Genomic DNA, 18943 nt, shown 5'->3' on the forward strand with positions numbered 1-18943 from the left:
GATGTTTGGCGATGTTAGGTGCGTATTGATGCCGGGGAATGCAACACAGTTGACAGTTTGATAGATATCCCCCTTTGTCTCACCAGACCATAGCATACTTTCCCACATGGTTTGGAGGTGACTGAATGAAATAATTTAGACAGCCTTGGATGTTCTTTATTGTAAGAAAGGGTTTCTGTCTTGCCGCCCTACCCCATAGCCAAGAGATGTGCATGATACGAAAGATGGTGGTCACATGCAAGGAGTGACCTGTACCTGCCAGAAATTCCTGTAGCTCCTTCAGTATTGCTGTTGGCCTTTTGGTAGCCTCATGGATAGGTTTATACCTTGTCCTCTCATCAACTTTGGAGGGTAATCCTGATCTTTACAATGTCTTTGTTTTGCCACATTTTCTCCACTTATTGATGATGGTTTTGACAGTCCTCCATGGTACATCCAGTCAGTGCCTTTGATATTCTTTTATATACTCTGATTGACACTTTTTAACAATTAGCTCTTACAGTTTCTTATGCAACTCGTTGTGGACCATGGCTCTCCCAGTAGGATGACCACAAATATTCAAGCAAATCCTACAGCAACAACTGGATTTTATCTTGGTTTAATCAGAATTACTTTATTGATGGCAGGTTAATTATATTTACCAACAGGCATCATTTAACTATGGACACAGCTAGAGTTCTAATTATGAACTATTTATTTTTTCCTCTGGATTTTTGTTTGTTGGAAGATCACATTACAGGTGGAAAAAGTCAGACTTTACATTGTTGTTATTTTCATAAGGGTGTGTAGACTTTTTATATCTACTGTATGTGTATGATGCTAAATAACTACCACCTTTTCAGATGACCCAATATGTATAAAAGCTTTTTCTTCCATATGTATATTTTAAATTGTCTGAATGCACATTTACTTTCTGGCAGTAACAAATGAACATTATTGCAAATATATTCCAAAATCCTCTGTTAGTAATCTATATATTTGTTTTAAATGTTGTAAGGTTTTGCTTGTAACCTATTAACTGTATTCTATACACCATTTAAATGAATTAGTCTGTAAATAAACTTGGCTCCACAAGATGAAATGAGACTGTGGATTTAATTAGAAAAAGGAAGTGGGGTTACATTAGTGGCAGATATTTACATTTCTAATACATTAATTATATCTTTAGCCAGCTGATTCTGTGGTGAACTATAAACCATCCTTTGGTGATACTGGATGATATTGAATCGTTTGATGACTCAGCAACAGTTTTATGTAGAGACGTAATAGTAAAAATAAAAATAACGGAACCCTCTTATTTCTCTGTGAAACTTTATTTATAAATGGCTGCTAAACAATACAGTTTTTTATAAAAGTTTCCTTTACTTACTATAACTTCCAGTTTTCAGACTAACTGAACAATTTTGCCAAAACAAGAGATGATAGTACAAACAAAATAAATAATCAAAAACTACTTAAATCAGTTAACAATAGAATACATACATCTACTGAGCATAAGCTTTATTCAAAATGTTCTTGAACAATTAAAAGCTGGTCAAACCATTTTGTAAGTTCCCATTTTTTTTCCTTTAATGATTCAGATGGAGTGTACAATTTCAAAAAGAAAATCCAAATAATATTATGAAATGTTCTTTGTTCTGTTGGTATCCATTGTCGAAAAGCAGCTAAGTAGATTTTGGAGCGTGCATGTGTCTGCAACATTATATGGCAGTAGTATTGTTACACATAGGGGACGATTTACTAAAGTGCGGACAGACATGATACGATGTAGCGTATCATGTCCACCTCATATCGATAAATGCAGACGGCATACTCTGTCGGCATTTATCATTGCACAAGCAATTCACCAGAACTGCTTGTACAATGCCGCCCCCTGCAGATTCGCAGCCAATCGGCCGCTAGCACGTGGTGTCAATCAGCCCGATCATATAGGATCGGGCAGTTTGAAGACCGCAGCCTTAGAGGCAGCGGACAAGTTATGGAGCAGCGGTCTTAAAGGGACATTCCAGTCAAAATGTAAATGTACATAGATGAATGACATCTTTGAATAGAAACATATTTGCAATATACTTGTATTGGCAAAAATGCTTCTAGTAAAACCTATCACTGCTTTAGTGTAAACATTTTTCTCTGCACGTGCATGTGAAGCATAGCTAGATATTGTCACTGCACCTACATTTTAAATAATGCAGCTGCTTAGATCATCACTGGGGCTTGTATCATGTCAGCAATTAACAAATTGAGTCATAACCAGATGGTACAAGCACCTTAGGCTCTCTGAGCAAGTGCTGTGTTTAAAATGCTGGTTCACGGTGCATACTTAAATACACTTTTAAAACAGCTATAGCTTTTATTAGTAGCATTTTAGCTAATGCATGTATATTACAAAATTGCTTTTGTTCAATACCGAAATGCACCCATGTGGTTTCCAATTTTGGCTGGAATATCCCTTTAAGACTGCTGCTTCATAACTACTGTTTCCGGCTAGCCTGAAGGCTCGCACGGAAACAGGGGCTTGATAATTCGGCCCCATTGTGTAAACACTGCTGCCATCTAAAGGTCAAAAGCGTTCTTGTAAAACTGCTGCCATATAGTTCTCCAGACATGCTACCTTCCTAGGTATTCTCTTCAACAAAGAATGTAACGAGAATTAAGTAAATTTGATAATAGTATACTGGAAATTTTGTAAAATTGTATGTAGTATCTGATTCATGAAGGAAACAGTTTCAGTGTTTTGTTCCTTTAACCATGTGTCAATGTCAGTTCTAATATAAAATACAGTAAATGTAAAAAACGTTGTATTATATCTATTTACATTACAAACAACATTTTTTGTAACAAATATATTTTGTCAATACATACATGAGAAAGATATTAATCTGTGTAGACTGACAGTGTGTCTCTACATATAAACTTTGAATGACGTTGCTGATTCGTCTTCAGATGTATCGCTTAGGTCCTCTTTTGAATGTATTGTGGATCCATTTTCCATAGGTGACAATGATTCTAATGATTGTGTTGCACATGGCTGCACTCTATAGGGAACTATACAGTACAGCATATCTGTTGCTAACAGTGGAAAGTTTTTGGGTGGCCTGGTGATGACATATCTGAAAAAAATAGAAGGAGCTGATAGCTTAAAGGGACATGAAACACAATTTATTTATTTCATGCTTTAGATAGAGCATGACATTTTCAACGACTTTCCATATTACTTCTATTGACAACTTCATTCTCTTGAAATCAGAGCAGCACTACTGGAAGTTAGCTGAATACACTGTGTGGGCCAATGATAAGAGGCATATATGTGCATCCTCCAATCAGAATTTAGATCTCAGTAGTGCATTGCTGCTTTTGAGCATTCCTAGATAAACTTTACAAAAAATGGGGAATTTAGAAGTTAATGGGTAAGTAATTATCTCATGGTATCTGGAAAATTTTGATATATATATATATATATTTGTTTAAAAAATACAGTTGAATAGATAACGGCTTTCCGACTTTTGAGCCATATAAACTTGCATATCTGTTTTCTAGATAGCACTAGATAATTTCTTACCCACCACCTTAGCTTTTTAGCGCCCGTTCTAAATTCCCCTTTTTTTTATACACCACTATCATCACACTTGGGAGGAGTGTGATTTCTGAGATTGTGGTTTAGGTGTTAACACTAGTGCCTTTGACTAACCTGAAACTAAAAACATAGATAAACTTTAAACAAAGGATACCAAGAGAAGGAATAAAAACATAAATTATGCTTACCTGATAATGTCATTTCCATCGAGGGGAGGAGAGTCCATGGCTTCATTCATTACTGTTGGGAATTAAGAACCTGGCCACCAGTAGGAGGTAAAGGGGCCTATCTATCAAGCTCCAAAAGGAGCTTGATGGCCCGTGTTTCTGGCGAGTCTGAAGACTCTATAAGAGAAAGAAGAAAGAAGTCTGAAGACTCGCCAGAAACAGCAGTTATGAAGCAGCGGTCACAAAGACTGCTGCTCCATAAACTGTCCGCCTGCTCTGAGCAGGCGGACAGACATCACCGGAAATAAACCCGATCGAGTACGATCGGGTTGATTGACACCCCCTGCTGGCGGCCCATTGGCCGCGAGTCTGTAGGGGGCGGCGTTGCACCAGCAGCTCTTGTGAGCTGCTGGTGCAATGCTGAATACGGAGAGCGTATTGCTCTCCGTATTAAGCGAGGCCTGGCGGACCTGATCCGCACTGTCGGATCAGGTCCGCCAGACCTTGTTAAATAGAGGCCCATGACACCCTAGCCAAAGGCTTAAATACCTCCCCCACTTCCATCATCCCCCAGTCATTCTGCCGAGGCAACAAGGAACAGTAGAAGAAATATCAGGGTACAAAAAGAGATGTAGACTGTCTGAAATCCTTTGTAGCCTGAATATAGAACTTCAGGGCACTAACCACATCCAGATTATGAAGTAACCTCTCCTTAGAAGAAGAAGGGCTAGGGCACAAAGAAGGAACCAATATTTCCTGATTGATGTTATGGTTAGACACCACCTTAGGAAGAAACCCCAAACCAGTGCGAAGCACATCATTATCCGCATGAAAAACCAGTAAGGAGGCTCACATTGCAAGGCAGCCAGTTCAGATACTCTGCGTGCCGATGCAATGGCCAACAGGAACAGAACCTTCCAGGACAGAATCTTAATGTCAATGGAACGCATAGGCTCAAATGGAACCTTCTGCAATACCTTTAAGCTCCATGGGGGAGCAGACTGTCTAAATACAGGCCTGATTCTAGATAGAGCCTGAACAAAAGATTGGATGGCAGGGAACTCAGTGAGTCTCCTATGCAACAAGACTGATAATGCAGAAATCTGTCCCTTTAAGGAACTTGCAGCAAGACCCTTCTCCAAACCATCTTGGAGAAAGGTCAGAATCCTGGATACCTTCACCTTATGCCAAGGATATCCATGCTTCTCACACCAGGACAAGTAAGTCCTCCACACCTTATGGTAGCTGTGACGAGTGACTGGCTTCCTTGCCTGAATTAGAGTATCAATCACACTTTCAGAAAAGCCTCTCTTGGCCAAGACTAGGCGTTCAATCTCCACACAGTCAGCCTCAGAGAATCAAGATAGTTGCTGGGAACCAGGGAACTCTTTCCTGAGTTGATCTTCCAACCGTGAGATTGGAGCAAAAGAAGAAGAGCCCTCGAATGATCCTCTGCGAGACTGAGCGATGGAGCCTGGACTAGGATGTAGTCCAGATAGGGCGCCACAGCCATGCCTCTGGCCACCACAAGTAGCGCCCCCAGAACCTTCGTGAAGACTCTCGGGGCCGTCGCCAGACCAAAAGGGAGGGCCACAAACTGAAAGTGTTGGTCCAGAAATGCAAATCTTAGGAACTTGAAGTGGTCCCTGTGGATTGGCACATGAAGGTAAGCGTCCTTCAAGTCTATAGTTGTCATGAACTGTCCCTCTTGAACTAGGGGCAGAATAGATCTGATCATTTCCATTTTGAACGATGGAACACTCAGAAACTTGTTTAAACACTTTAGGTCCAGAATTGGGCGGAATGTGCCCTCTTTCTTTGGAACCACAAAAAGATTTGAATAGTACCCTAGATCCCTTTCTGCTAGGGGTACTGGTACGATAACGCAGAGAGAGGAGAAATCCCTCACACACTCTAGAAAGGCCTCTCTCTTTTCTGGTCTTGAAGACAGGTTGGACAGGAGGAATCTGTTCCTGGGCGGATGGTATCTGAACCTTATCCTGTAACCCTGGGCAACAACCTCCAGAACCCAAGGGTCATGAACGTCCTGTAACCAGGCTTCTGAGAAGAGAGAAAATCTGCCCCCTACTCGGTCCGGAGACCAGTAGGGGGCCACCCCTTCATGCCGATTTTATCTTGGCGGGCTTCTTGCTCTGCTTAGACTTGTTCCAAGAATGAGCCGGCTTCCAAGTTTCCTTGGACTGGTCCACTTTCATGGCGAGCTCCTGGCGCTGGGCCTTGTCCGCAAGAAAGGGATGAAAAGTAGATCCTTTAGGCTTAGCCTTCTTATCCTGCGGTAGGAAAGCTCCCTTGCCTCCCTTAACCGTGGATATGATTGAATCCAATCCTGGACCAAACAGAATCTTTCCTTAAAAAGGCAGGGACAACAGCCTCGACTTAGAGGTCATGTCAGCAGACTAAGACTTTAGCCACAGAGCCCTGCGAGCTAAAACGGAAAAACCTGACACCTTACCATTTAGGCAAATAATTTTCATATTGGCATCACAGATGAAAGAATTGGCAACCTTCAGCGCCTTAATCTTCTCCTGTATTTCGTCGATGGAAATCTCCCCCTTGACCATTTCACACAGGGATTCACACCAATATGTTGCAGCTTCAGAAACCGCGGCTACGGCCGCTGCCAGCTAAAAAACAAACCCTGTGTGTTCAAACATCTTCCTTAACATCTTTTCCAACTTTTTATCCATGGGCTCTTTAAACAATGAACTATACTCGAGGGGAATAGTTTTTCACTTCGCCATCGTGGAAATAGCCCCATCCACCTTAAGGACAGTACCCCACAGCTCAAGCTGAGAGTCCGGAATGGGGAACAGTTTCTTAAAGGCAGCAGAAGGGGAAAAGGAAGAACCTAATTGCTCCCATTCATTCTTCATAATATTAGCCATCTTAACACCACCCTGTCCTCATATACCTTATCAAGCTTAGGAATCGCAGGTTCCTCTGGAAGCTTCGGTTCCGGAACCTCCAGAGTAGCAAGCACTTGCTTCAGCAAAAAGTGCAAATTCTCTATCCTAAACCTAAAGTCAGACTCCTCCGCAGCCGGAGGTTTAGATGACATGGACTCCAACCCATAAGGGGTCTCCTCCAAAGAGTCAGAGTGGGTCTCGTCATCGTATAACGCCTCTGATATTTCCATAGGCGTAGACAACCCCTGGGCTGGTCCACCATGATATGCCCTATGCTTGCGCTTAGCAGAACGTGGTAAGGCATGGATCACTTTCGATATCGGCGTTTGTAGTTGATCTGCAAAATCTGATGGCCAACGAATCTCTCCCGCAGGAGTAATGGTTGGGCCCTGGGGCGCTGCATGTGCAATTGGAGATGAATGCAGGGAACGCACCTCACGGGACCGGGAACCCTCAGAGGTGGACGGCTCAGTAGTACTAGACATCCGTTTACTTTTAGATGTCGTAACTTTATTAAGGCATGTGGAACATAGTTGAGCAGGCTGTTCTACCAGAACCTCCTCACAATAAACACAGGAATGAGACCTTGTTAAAGAGGGAGAACCCTCTAATGCGTCAGAGTGCTCCATAGCTTGCGCTGTTTTTACGGACTATATTAACTTAATAATAGGCACCTTTATAACCTCCAATGGCAGGGGCACTCACCACCTCCTATGACCAGGACTACAGAAACTGTTTTGTCTCCTGCGCCGCTGATCAACAGAGGAAGAGAGATAACCACACCCGGTCACATGAAATGCCTGGCAGGACAGCCCCTGCCGAAGGAGAAAATGCACCAAAAAGAGGGCCGCGCAATACTCCCGTAAGTCACCTGAACGTTCAACACATTGCCAGAGCCTCATCTCGCCCATAACGCAGCAATGACACATTAAACAATATCATGTATAAGCCCCCCTGTTGAATAATCCCCTTTCCAGGAATATTAACCCTTTATTCTTTAAAGATAAAAGGCTCTGTGACCCTGTCTTCCATGTTATCATTATGTAATAAAAAATGAAATGATCTTACCAGAATCTACGCCGTGGGACAGGAACAAGACCCTTCAAGTGTGTGTAGCCTCGCTCCTGACATGGACTTGAGTGTAAAAAGCAGGCAGCGAAACTCGTCAACAGTGTTCCCTCTAAGGATAGTTTTGTGAGCAGCCCAGCAGTAAAACAGTTAACAAGAGAACCATACCTTGCCATCTGCATTGTGCAGTGTTTGATAATTGCAGGGTGTGGTTACCTAATTAACTATTTCACTGCTGGGCCGCACACAAAACTGGCCTTAGAGGGAACACTGCTCGTCAACACTGATTGCTTGTGGAACTGTTAATATGAGTCGGGATGGTTTTGCAGAAAGACTCTCCCTACATCTCCGGACTCTAACTTTCGCCCAGGCTCTCACTGAGAGGCTGACAGGACTACTTAAAACTCCAGTCCCAATGTGAAGAGTACTAACCTTCATAAGAGACTACTCCGATCTTCGGCACTTCTCTGCCGTCCTCCTGTGACGAAAGGCAAAGAATGACTGGGGGATGAGGGAAGTGGTTAAGGTATTTAAGCCTTTGGCTGGGGTGTCTTTGCCTCCTCCTGGTGGCCAGGTTCTTAATTCTCAACAGTAATGAATGAAGCCGTGGACTCTCCTCCCCTTTAGATGGAAAATAAATAACAGAAGTGATTGTTGTTTAAAATTGTATGCTCTGTTTGAATCATGAAAGTTTAATTTTGCCTTTACTGCCCCTTTAAAGAAATATGAAACCTGAATGTTTTATTTCATGATTCAGATACAGCATGCAATTTTAAACACCTTTCTAATTTACTTCTATTATCAATATATGGCAGCAGTTTTGCAAGAATGTTATCAATTTGCAAGAGCACTAGATGGCAGCACTATTTCCTGCCATGTATTGCTCCAAATGCCTACCTAGGTATCTCTTCAAAACAGAATATCATGGGAACAAATCAAATTTGATAATAGAAGTAAATTGGAAACTTTTTTAAATGGTTTGCTCTGTCTGATTAACAAAAGAAATTTGGGTTTCATATCCCTTTAAAGGTTAAATAAACTGAAATAATAGATCCATTTTTGTATTTTGACATTGAACTGGTAGGGAGCGCATTCTCCTTGACATTTATTCTGCTATTCTTATCTTTCTATAGCACATATAGAACAACATTCCAGCATTCAATTCAATAACTAAATATTACATTTAATAAAGTACATATTTGGGGAAAAAATGTTTAATGTTCTCCACAGTTCTACAAACACATTGTATGTTGAGTGCCTGATGTTCAAAACCTTGTCTTTGTTTCACATAGAGAACGCTACATAGCAACATAAACATGTCTCAAGTTAAAATTTGTGTTTCTAATTTTTTTTAAGGGCTCGCCATACTGATGAGACTTCTTAGAATATCTTGCCTATAAGAGGTCTAAATAGCATTAGTTCAATAGCTAAAATTCAAAGTCACTGGTGAGCTGATGAGTTAGTCTAAACTTATAATAATATCATCTTTTTAATGGATATATAGGGGACGATTTACTAATCTCTGTCCGACATGATACGCTGCAGCATATCATGTCCGACGGACATTGCTGAATGTGGACAGCATACACTGTCAGCATTCAGCATTGCACAAGCAGTTCTCAATAATAAGAGACTCACTTACCTGCTTTGGCGTCGATTGGGAGCATCCATGAGCCGATAAATCCCAAAACAAATTATCCCCAGAGAGATTAATGCCTTGTTAAACAGATACTCATATGTATTTCCCTGCAGTATAGAAAATCAATCACATTTAAATGCTTTAAATTTTTTATGCATCTTAAATAACAGACATTTACTTGGGGATAAAGGAAAAAAGGCATATGAAAGGCATATTGATATATTTTTTGGTGAGAGAACAAATTTGCATGACTGAGATACAGTGCCCTACACTAATATTGGTGCCCTTGGTATATGTGATGAGAGCAGGATGTGATGTCACGAGTATGTGGGCGGGGCTTAGGTCCGGTGTCTGTGTCGCAGTTAGTTTAGTACAATCAACCTGACTAGATGTGTATTGTTATGCTCTGCAATAAAATAGAGTTGTACCATCATTGCTGTGTCCTGCATATGTCCTGCATCTCATGACATGGTGTCAGAAGTTCTGGCCTGCGCTTCTGTTCCTGATCGATTGCAATGTCAAAGTTTACCCCACCTGAGCCTTTTGACTTTTCTCAGCCTGCAGCTTGGCCCACATGGCGTCAGCGGTTTCAGCGCTTCAGGATTGCATCCAAACTGAACAAGGAGAGTGGTGAAGTACAAGTTAATTCTCTTTTATACTCCATGGGGAAAGATGTAGAGCCAGTGTTCAATGCTTTTACTTTCCAAGAAGGGGAAGAAGTTAACTTTGATATAGTTATGGATAAACTCAGTGCCCACTTTGTGCCCAAAAGAAATGTGATTCATGAGAGAGCTTGTTTTCACAAATGTAATCAGCGTGTGGGAGAATCTGTGGAGTCATTTGTGCGCAGCCTGTATGAATTAGCTGAATTCTGTGAGTTTGGTGTTGCTAAAGAAGAGCAAATCAGAGACAGAATAGTTATTGGAATTGCAGATGCTGAAGTCTCCCTGAAGCTGCAGTTAGAGCCTGATTTAACGTTAGACGGGGCTATTAGGATGGCCCGCCAGAGTGAACTGGTGAAAAAGCAAAGTGCTGATCTGAGGTCTGAGAGTATTGTGGATGAAGTGCAACAGTCTAGGAAAATTACTAGTGAAAGGCACAGTATGAGCGGTAGATTTAAAGTACTGGAAAGGCCTAGAAGTGGATGGGCGCAACATGGCCGATGCACACGGTGCTACCGGGCTCATGATCAGAGTGCTATATGCCCGGCCAGAGATAAAAGATGCAGAAAATGTAACAGAATAGGCCATTTTGAAGTGGTGTGTAAAACTGAATACATTAAGGAGATGCAGGTGGACAGTGACCAGGAGAGTCAGGAAGTGTCTTTTGTGGGGTCTGTTGTGGAACGGACAAGCTCAGAGGAAGATTGGAAAGTTACTTTTACTGTAATGGGAGCCAAAGTTGATTTTAAGATTGACATAGGAGCAGATATCACTGTAATGTCTTTTGCTGAATTTATGAAACTGCCTTGACAGTCCCAGCTGGCGAAGGTTACTACAAATGTCCATAGTCCTGGTGGCCGCATTGATTGTGTGGGGAAATTTCTTGCCAGCTGTGAGTACAAACAGAGGAAGTTCACCATGTGGGTGCATGTGATCCAAGGTCAGTGTGTTAACAGTTTATTGAGCAGAAAAGCAGCCTGTGACTTGGGCCTCGTGGCCAGAGTGAATGAGATCTCTGAAGATATGTTTGGCGAGTTGGGCCTACTGAACTGCAAACCTGTCCGTATAGCACTTAAAAGTGACGCAGTCCCATACAGTATTTCTACTCCTCGTAGAATTCCATTCCCGCTCATGCCTCAAGTGGAGAAAGAGCTCATGCGCATGAAGTCTATGGGGGTTATTGAAGAGGTTGTTGAAGCAACTGATTGTTGTGCCCCCATTGTTCCAGTTGCAAAGAAAAACGGAAAGGTGCGCATCTGTGTGGATCTGAAAAGGTTGAATGAGGCAGTGAAGAGGGAGAGATTTGTGCTGCTGACATTGGAAGATATAGCCCCAAAGTTGGCTGGGGCGAAGTTCTTTTCTACATTAGACGCTTCTAGCGGCTTTTGGCAGATCCCCCTGGATCCAAAGTGCCGCAAACTGACTACCTTTATCACACCGGTAGGTCGGTTCTGCTTCTGCAGACTCCCCTTTGGGATATCCTCCGCTCCTGAAATCTTTAAAAGGGAAATGAGTTCTCTCCTGAGTGGCCACGTGGGCACAGCGGTCGTCATGGACGACATTCTAGTGTATGGGTCTACAGTGGAGGAGCATGATCAGTGTTTGAGTTGTGTGCTGCAGGCTATCAAAGAGTCTGGGCTGAAGCTGAATAAAGAAAAATGTCATTTTAGGAAAACTGAATTATGCTACTTTGGGCATATCATCAACGGGGATGGCATCAAGCCGGACCCCGAGAAAATTCGGGCTATTGAACAGATGAAAAGCCCTTCTGATGTACATGAGCTGAGACAGATATTGGGCCTTGTAAATTACGTGAGCAAGTTTCTTCCAGATTTATCTACAGTTTTACACCCTATCACAGAGTTGCTTAAGAAAGATGTTGCCTGGGTCTGGGGACCCTCACAGGAAAAAGCGTTCCTGCATGCCAAGTCACTGCTGGGGTCTGCCCCAGTGCTGGGGTTCTACGACCCTTCAAAAAAGACTGTGGTTAGTGCTGATGCAAGCAGTTATGGGTTGGGGGCTGCACTCCTGCAGCTGAATGACAACAAACTACAGCCCATCGCCTACTGTTCCCGCACACTGATGGCTGCAGAGTCAAAATACGCTCAAATTGAGAAAGAGTGCCTGGCTGCAGTTTGGGCCTGTGAGCGCTTTCAGCGTTATCTAGTGGGTTTGGAGAAATTTAGTCTGGAAACTGACCACAAACCGCTAGTCCCTCTAATCAATTCTTATGACATTGAAAAAACACCCTTGAGATGCCAGAGACTTTTAATGAGACTGCTCAGGTTCAATGTTCGGGCAGTGCATGTGCCGGGGAAACAACTGGTTGTGGCAGATACACTATCCAGGCTCCCGCTGGCTGCTGCTGAAGAATCCTCCACAGAATCGGATGTGAAAGTGTATGTTGATTCAGTTCTGGCCTCTAAGTCCATTTCTTCAAGGAAACTGGAAGAGATAAAGAAAGAGACATATTTGGACACAGATCTGCAAGAAGTTATAAGGTACATAAAAGATGGCTGGCCCGAGAGCCGGGCAGCCTGGATGTCTTTAAATGCTTACCAGCCAGAGAGGTCGCAGCTCACGGAGCTGGAGGGGTTGGTGCTGTTCCAAGACCGCATTGTAATTCCTGTCAGCATGAGGAAGGAGATGTTAAACAGGATTCACAATGGCCACTTAGGCATTACAAAGTGCAGAGAAAGGGCAGCTACAGCTGTGTGGTGGCCTGGGATCAGCTCCGACATTGCAAATCACGTGTCTAAATGTGCCTTTTGCCGGGAACGCCGGCCTACTCAGAGAAGGGAGCCCTTAATGTCTACTCCACTGCCTGCGGGGCCGTGGCAGAAAATAGCTGCTGATTTGTGTGAACTGCACTGGAAAAAGTTTCTTGTTGTGATCGACTACTATTTGGAAATTGCACCCCTGAATGATATCACAAGTCAGGCTGTTATCATTCGCCTGAAGAGCTTGTTCGCCCGCTGGGGCATTCCAATGGAGCTGGTGAGTGATAATGGTATGCAGTTCGCTTCTACAGAGTTCAGTGCTTTCAGCAGGGAATATGATTTTGTACATTCCACGTCAAGTCCACATTATCCGCAGGCCAACGGAATGGCTGAAAGGGCAGTTCAAACAACAAAATTCATTCTAAAGCAATCTGAGCCGTACCTAGCCCTCTTGTCATACAGGGTGACGCCCATTCAAGCCACCGGGTTTAGCCCGGCACAGCTGATGCTGGGACACCAGATTCGCACCACTTTACCCTCAGTGGGTGTCTTCAAGCCGCCTGGCCCTGTTCCTCGGGATGAAGTCCTTAGGAGGGATGAAGAGGCCCAAAAGGGTTATCGTTTCTTCTACGACAGGAGACATTCTGTCAGGCCTTTACAGGAACTGAAAGCGGGCCAAAGTGTCAGAATTAAACTGGATGATGAGAAGAAATGGAAGACGCCTGCTACGGTAGTGGGCCGCTCTCCAGAACCAAGGTCTTACACAGTCCTTACAGAGGGAGGGACGGTTACACGCCGTAACCGAAGACATCTTCAGCCTGTACCTGAGAGTCTGGAACCGGATACCTCAGTACCACCGCCGGTGGGATCCCCTGTTCTAAGAGAGGTGCCTTCCCCTCAGCAAGATCACAGCGGGGATATATCTTTGCCTCCAGCAGACTCTTGTTCACCATCTTTTGTATCAGAGGACAGTTCATGCAAAGTTACATCAAGCGGAAGAGTGGTGAAACTTCCGGCCCGATACAGGGACTGACTTTAGCTAGAACAGTGACCGGAAGTATGGGCAGAATAATCCCATGGTCACTGTGGACTAGGGTAGTCTACCCCGATGTCCAAGTCAGGATGTAATTTATTTGTTCATGTTTTCTAATCTATCTGTTTTTATAATGTTCAAAAACAAAATTGTTATTGTATACCCTGTTGGTGTACCTTGTTATTTATTATATGCAAATGTATGCTTTGCCTTTGAAAAAGGGGAAGATGTGATGAGAGCAGGATGTGATGTCACGAGTATGTGGGCGGGGCTTAGGTCCAGTGTCTGTGTCGCAGTTAGTTTAGTACAATCAACCTGACTAGATGTGTATTGTTATGCTCTGCAATAAAATAGAGTTGTACCATCATTGCTGTGTCCTGCATATGTCCTGCATCTCATGACAGTATATATGAGCAAAGAATGCTGTGAAATGTCATTATTGCTTAACCATTTGATCTTTTGTTAAAAATACACAAAAATACTATTCTCTCATGGATATCAAACAATTGCAAACACAACACAGGTTTATCCAAAAAAAAATAAAAAATACATCTTTGTTAAATATGAGTGGCAAATTATTGGCACCCTTATACTTTGTGCTACCTCCCTTTGCCAAGATAACAGCTCTGAGTCTTCTATAATGCCCGCTGAGGATGGAGAATACATGGCAAGGGATCTGAGACAATTTCTCCTTACAGAATCTCTCCAGATCCTTCAAATGTTGAGGTCGATGCTGGTTGACTCTCCTCTTCAGTTCACCCCACAGGTTTTATATAAGGTTTCTGCAATGGCCATGGCAGGACCTTGATTTTGTGGTCAGTAAATAATTTTTTTGTGTTGATTTTGATGTAAGTTTTGGATAATTGTCCTGCTGGTAGATCCAACCACGGCCCATTTTAAGCTTTCTGCCAGGGGCAGTCAGGTGTTCATTTAATACCTGTTGATATTTGATAGAGTTCATGATGCCATGTATCCTAACAAAATGTCCAGGTTCTCTGGCAGCCCCAAAACATTAAAGAGCCAACACCATATTTAACCATGGGCATGAGGTACTTTTCCATATGTCTACCTCTCTGTGTATGCCAAACCCACCTCAAGTGTTTATTGCCAAAAAGCTCTATTTTGGTTTCATCCCATTTGAAGTTCCAGTAGTGTCTGGCAAACTGAAGATGCTTGAATTTGTTTTTGGATGAGAGTAGAGGCTTTTTTCTTGAAACCCTTCCAAACAACTTATGGTGATATAGGTGACTTTGGATTGTAGTTTTGAAAACTTTCTGACCCCAAGACCCAACTAACCTTTGCAATCCTTCAGCTGTGATCCTTGGAGATGTTTTGGCCACTCAAACCATTCTCTTCACAGTGAGTTGACACAATATAGAAACACGTCCTCTTCAAGGGTAATTCATAACATTGAAAGTTGCATCATAAGGATGGCTTTGACTCCATAAATGAAATTGCTAATTGTGAGAGTAATCTTTCTGAACGTGTGTATCCCTACTCATATAACCTGTGCCATGGAATTTTGTGGTACTTTACAAATAATAATTAGTTTTTTGCTTAATCCAGCAGATCTATAAATTGTGAGCACATTGGGGGATCAAATAATGTACATAAATAAAATGCAATTACAGGTAAAAAAACAATGTGATACATATATTATCAGTTACAACTCTGGCTTCAGAACCCCCACTATAAACTGCTTAACCTGGTGTTTAATCTTTAATAGTTAAAAAATTGCCTTTGGGTTAAAATGGTTGTGACCGTGTTTTGTTAAGTCTGTTAAGAGGCAAAAGGAACAGGAGATACTGACTCACAGATACTTATGGAGAAAATAAACCAGAGTCAAAGATAATTTTACTTTCAAATGTCCAACATTTGTGCTTTAAACCATAATCAGCAGTCAAATTAGTAAACAGCTAAAACAGAGGGGACCAAATGGAAAAGCCCCAAAGCATCTACAGATACTGTACAAAGAGTTTGTCAAGCTAAATCATAGAAAAAAAAATAACCAAGAAGTCCTTTCAAGCAAGAAAGGTATTTATCAGAGTATGAGAGGAGGAGTTAACAACTTCCTGATGCCTATGTTGATCATATCCAAAGATATAAGGAGGGTGGTGCATATAGAATATACACCACACTCCTAGGGGGCGCTAACAATAAGCAGCAAACAGGTAAGCAAATATATACAGATAATTAAGAGAATATACAATAAACCTAGCACACTTATATCAGATTATTTAGAGATGATATGCTCACAAGTGGACCCAGATTATATTGGTATAATCAAATAACAAATGTCCGCACAAAGAATAATCCAAAAGAAAGATGGCAGCTCTCTGTCATAGGACGGTCATCCTGGTGTGGCGTGATCTATAAGAAAAAGAAGCACAGAGGCGCCAACATGGCCTAGTAACGTCACGGCAGTCGGATACAAAACATCAGCAGAATAGGAAATATACTCACAAGCGTAGCGCACCCAAATGGTACTATTGTGGCAGCCTGGAACATCAAACAGTGGTCCAGCTCACTGGTGTCTCCAGCCAGATAGAGATGATCCTTGGCGAGGGCCTATCCTATGATGCAGGAAACAAAGCACCACCAGGTGCAATATCAACAGTACTGGGACCTCTCAGCCGCCCAGTGGACTGTGGAATCCAATTCGCAGGATGCAGAAAATCACCACTTTGGAAGATAGGACTAGCACACACATTCTGCCCCCAGACAGGAGCAGAATAATTGTGATAAAGCAAGTGTATATTTAAAAACGTTTATTTTAAAAACAGCGACATGTTTCTCAGCCACCACAGGCTGTTTCCTCAGGCTATGTTAAAATGTTAACAACACTTGCTTTATAAAGACAATAGAACGCATAAAACTAAATCTGATAGGCTAATTAATTTCTAAAGTGTGAACACCTGTTGGACAGGTCAGCAGTTGGTAGGCATGGAAACCCCTATATACAAGGCTCTCATATGTAACACAAACCATTTTGAGCAAATCCCAAATAAGAATAGATATCTCTGTATTAACCTCCATACCATTGCCAAACCCAAAATAGACAATAGCAATAACCTTGTAACCCTTCAAATTAAGGTTAAAAAATAAAAAATGGAGAACAGTAATATAACAATCACAATAAAAACATTTGTTATATACCTTAAAATAAAATAATCACTATATGTACAACAATATAATATACCCACATAAAAAACATAAGCAAGATACATGCATTTTAATAGTCTCTATTCTACATATAATCACTTAATATGCCTGACCACATGTATGTTTTATATCACATTAGATCTATATTTTTCCTTTAGTATTATAGACCTTAATTGGTATTATATCTACATTGTACCCTCCTTTAAAGTGTGACATTTATTTCTCTGCCCTAACAAAAAAGCTCTCATATGTAACACAAACCATTTTGAGCAAATCTCAAATAAGAATAGATATCTCTGTATTAAGTATGAAAAGAAAAAAAAAAAATAATCGCAAATGTGCAAACCTATAACAAGTAATTAATACTAGATGTGTCAACATGAATATATAAATAAATTTACTAAGAGGGAATCTCAACCCAATATATAATTAAGCTTTTACATGCTACCGCATATTATATCAAATGTAAAATGCAACTCTAGAGCACCAAAGCCATAGAAAGATTATTTCATTGTAAGACAGTTTAAACCTTTTGGGAAAGAAAAAAATAAAAAAAATAAAAAAATAAAAAAAATAAAAAAAAAATGAATAAAATAGCACCATTTGGGTGCGCTACGCTTGTGAGTATATTTCCTATTCTGCTGATGTTTTGTATCCGACTGCCGTGACGTTACTAGGCCATGTTGGCGCCTCTGTGCTTCTTTTTCTTATGTTGATCATATGCCTGACCTACAGCAAAAAATGCTGCATTATTTTTTTAGGAAATTTGGAATGCAGATAGGGTTAATTGTCTGGCAGTTGTATATTGCACCACTTATATATTTGCACGCGCACGCACACACGCACACATTTATGCAATATTACTTTGTCTTTCAGTATGGAATTCAAACTTACATTTACAGGTGATAGCCTAGAGTCAGTTACTGGGATGATGGAAAGTTTGCAGCGGTCCCATGGACTACAGAATTCACTGGATAAACTTTTTGTTTGTCTGTTCTCCTCAGCTAGCTGGTCCTCCACCTCTGGCGTGGTACCTCCAGTTACTAATATCTGTAGCAGGGCCAACAATTTCCTGTCAAAATAGGCCTGAAAGAAATAAAATGTAATCCAACCGGTAATATTATAAGGTAAATTAACCTATCCCCCATATTAATCTACATAGTAAAATAGATACTGAATTGACTGCACAGTGTGTAACAGGAAAATGCTGGTGTCAAAGGCCCTGACAGCTATTTTTTTTTCTTCTGTAATTTCCTCGCCTAAGTCTTGTTCTTATTCCAAATGATTATATCTCTTAAACAAATGACAACCCAAAATAATTCTAATATAATGATACTTAAAATTCCTATATATTTTAATATCATTATTCTGCACCAACATTATTCTTGAGAACGATTATGAGGATATTTAACTAATAATTATATATAATTAACAATTTGAATCATACTTTTATTTAATTACTGGTATTATTTCTATTTAATGCAAATGCATATTTTTTAAAACTTCTTACGTTATATGTATCGGGTCAACATTACTCCCAAACTCCTTAAAAAATATTGAGTTTGATAAAATAAGATAAATTAAGCCCTCTTTTACTACATTTTATTACATACTAAAGTCTGAGTCTGCTGCTGTATCCTAGCTTATCTCTGGGACCCGTAATTAAAATATAAGTTTTTCATCCTACCTACATATTTGTAATGAAGATGGAGCAGTAAGCCACAGTTCAGCTACCTAGGGAGCAGCTAATTCTGACAGATCGAGTCTCTGGGACCTGTATAGATGAATTCCACTTGTGAGTATTTGGTTTAGTCTTGCTTTCTACCGAAAACTTTGAGATATTACAATGTTTATGTGGCCTCTTTTTCAGTATTTATCTTTTAGAAGTTTTTAAATCTAATCCTTGGATGTAAATAGGAGCAACATTTGAAGAACTGTTTATGGATGGCCAAATGTTTCTAAAAATTCAAAATTTAAAACGATTTTTGAAT

General features: G+C 41.1%; 1 protein-coding gene across 1 annotated transcript in view; it reads right to left on the minus strand.

The window, feature by feature from the left end:
* Positions 1–2420: 2420 nt before the first annotated feature.
* Positions 2421–18943, minus strand: part of LOC128664555 (calcium-activated potassium channel subunit alpha-1-like) — a 183028-nt gene continuing 166505 nt past the window's right edge. Inside the window, exons 5-7 of the mRNA XM_053719373.1 lie at positions 17847–18038; positions 9379–9482; positions 2421–3110 (exon numbers count right to left, since the gene is read on the minus strand). Of these exons, the coding sequence (XP_053575348.1) occupies positions 2903–3110; positions 9379–9482; positions 17847–18038 (504 nt within the window). The 3' untranslated portion in view covers positions 2421–2902. The remainder of the gene's footprint in view (positions 3111–9378; positions 9483–17846; positions 18039–18943) is intronic.

The sequence above is a fragment of the Bombina bombina genome, chromosome 6 (genome assembly GCF_027579735.1).
Source record: "Bombina bombina isolate aBomBom1 chromosome 6, aBomBom1.pri, whole genome shotgun sequence".
NCBI lineage: Eukaryota > Metazoa > Chordata > Amphibia > Anura > Bombinatoridae > Bombina > Bombina bombina.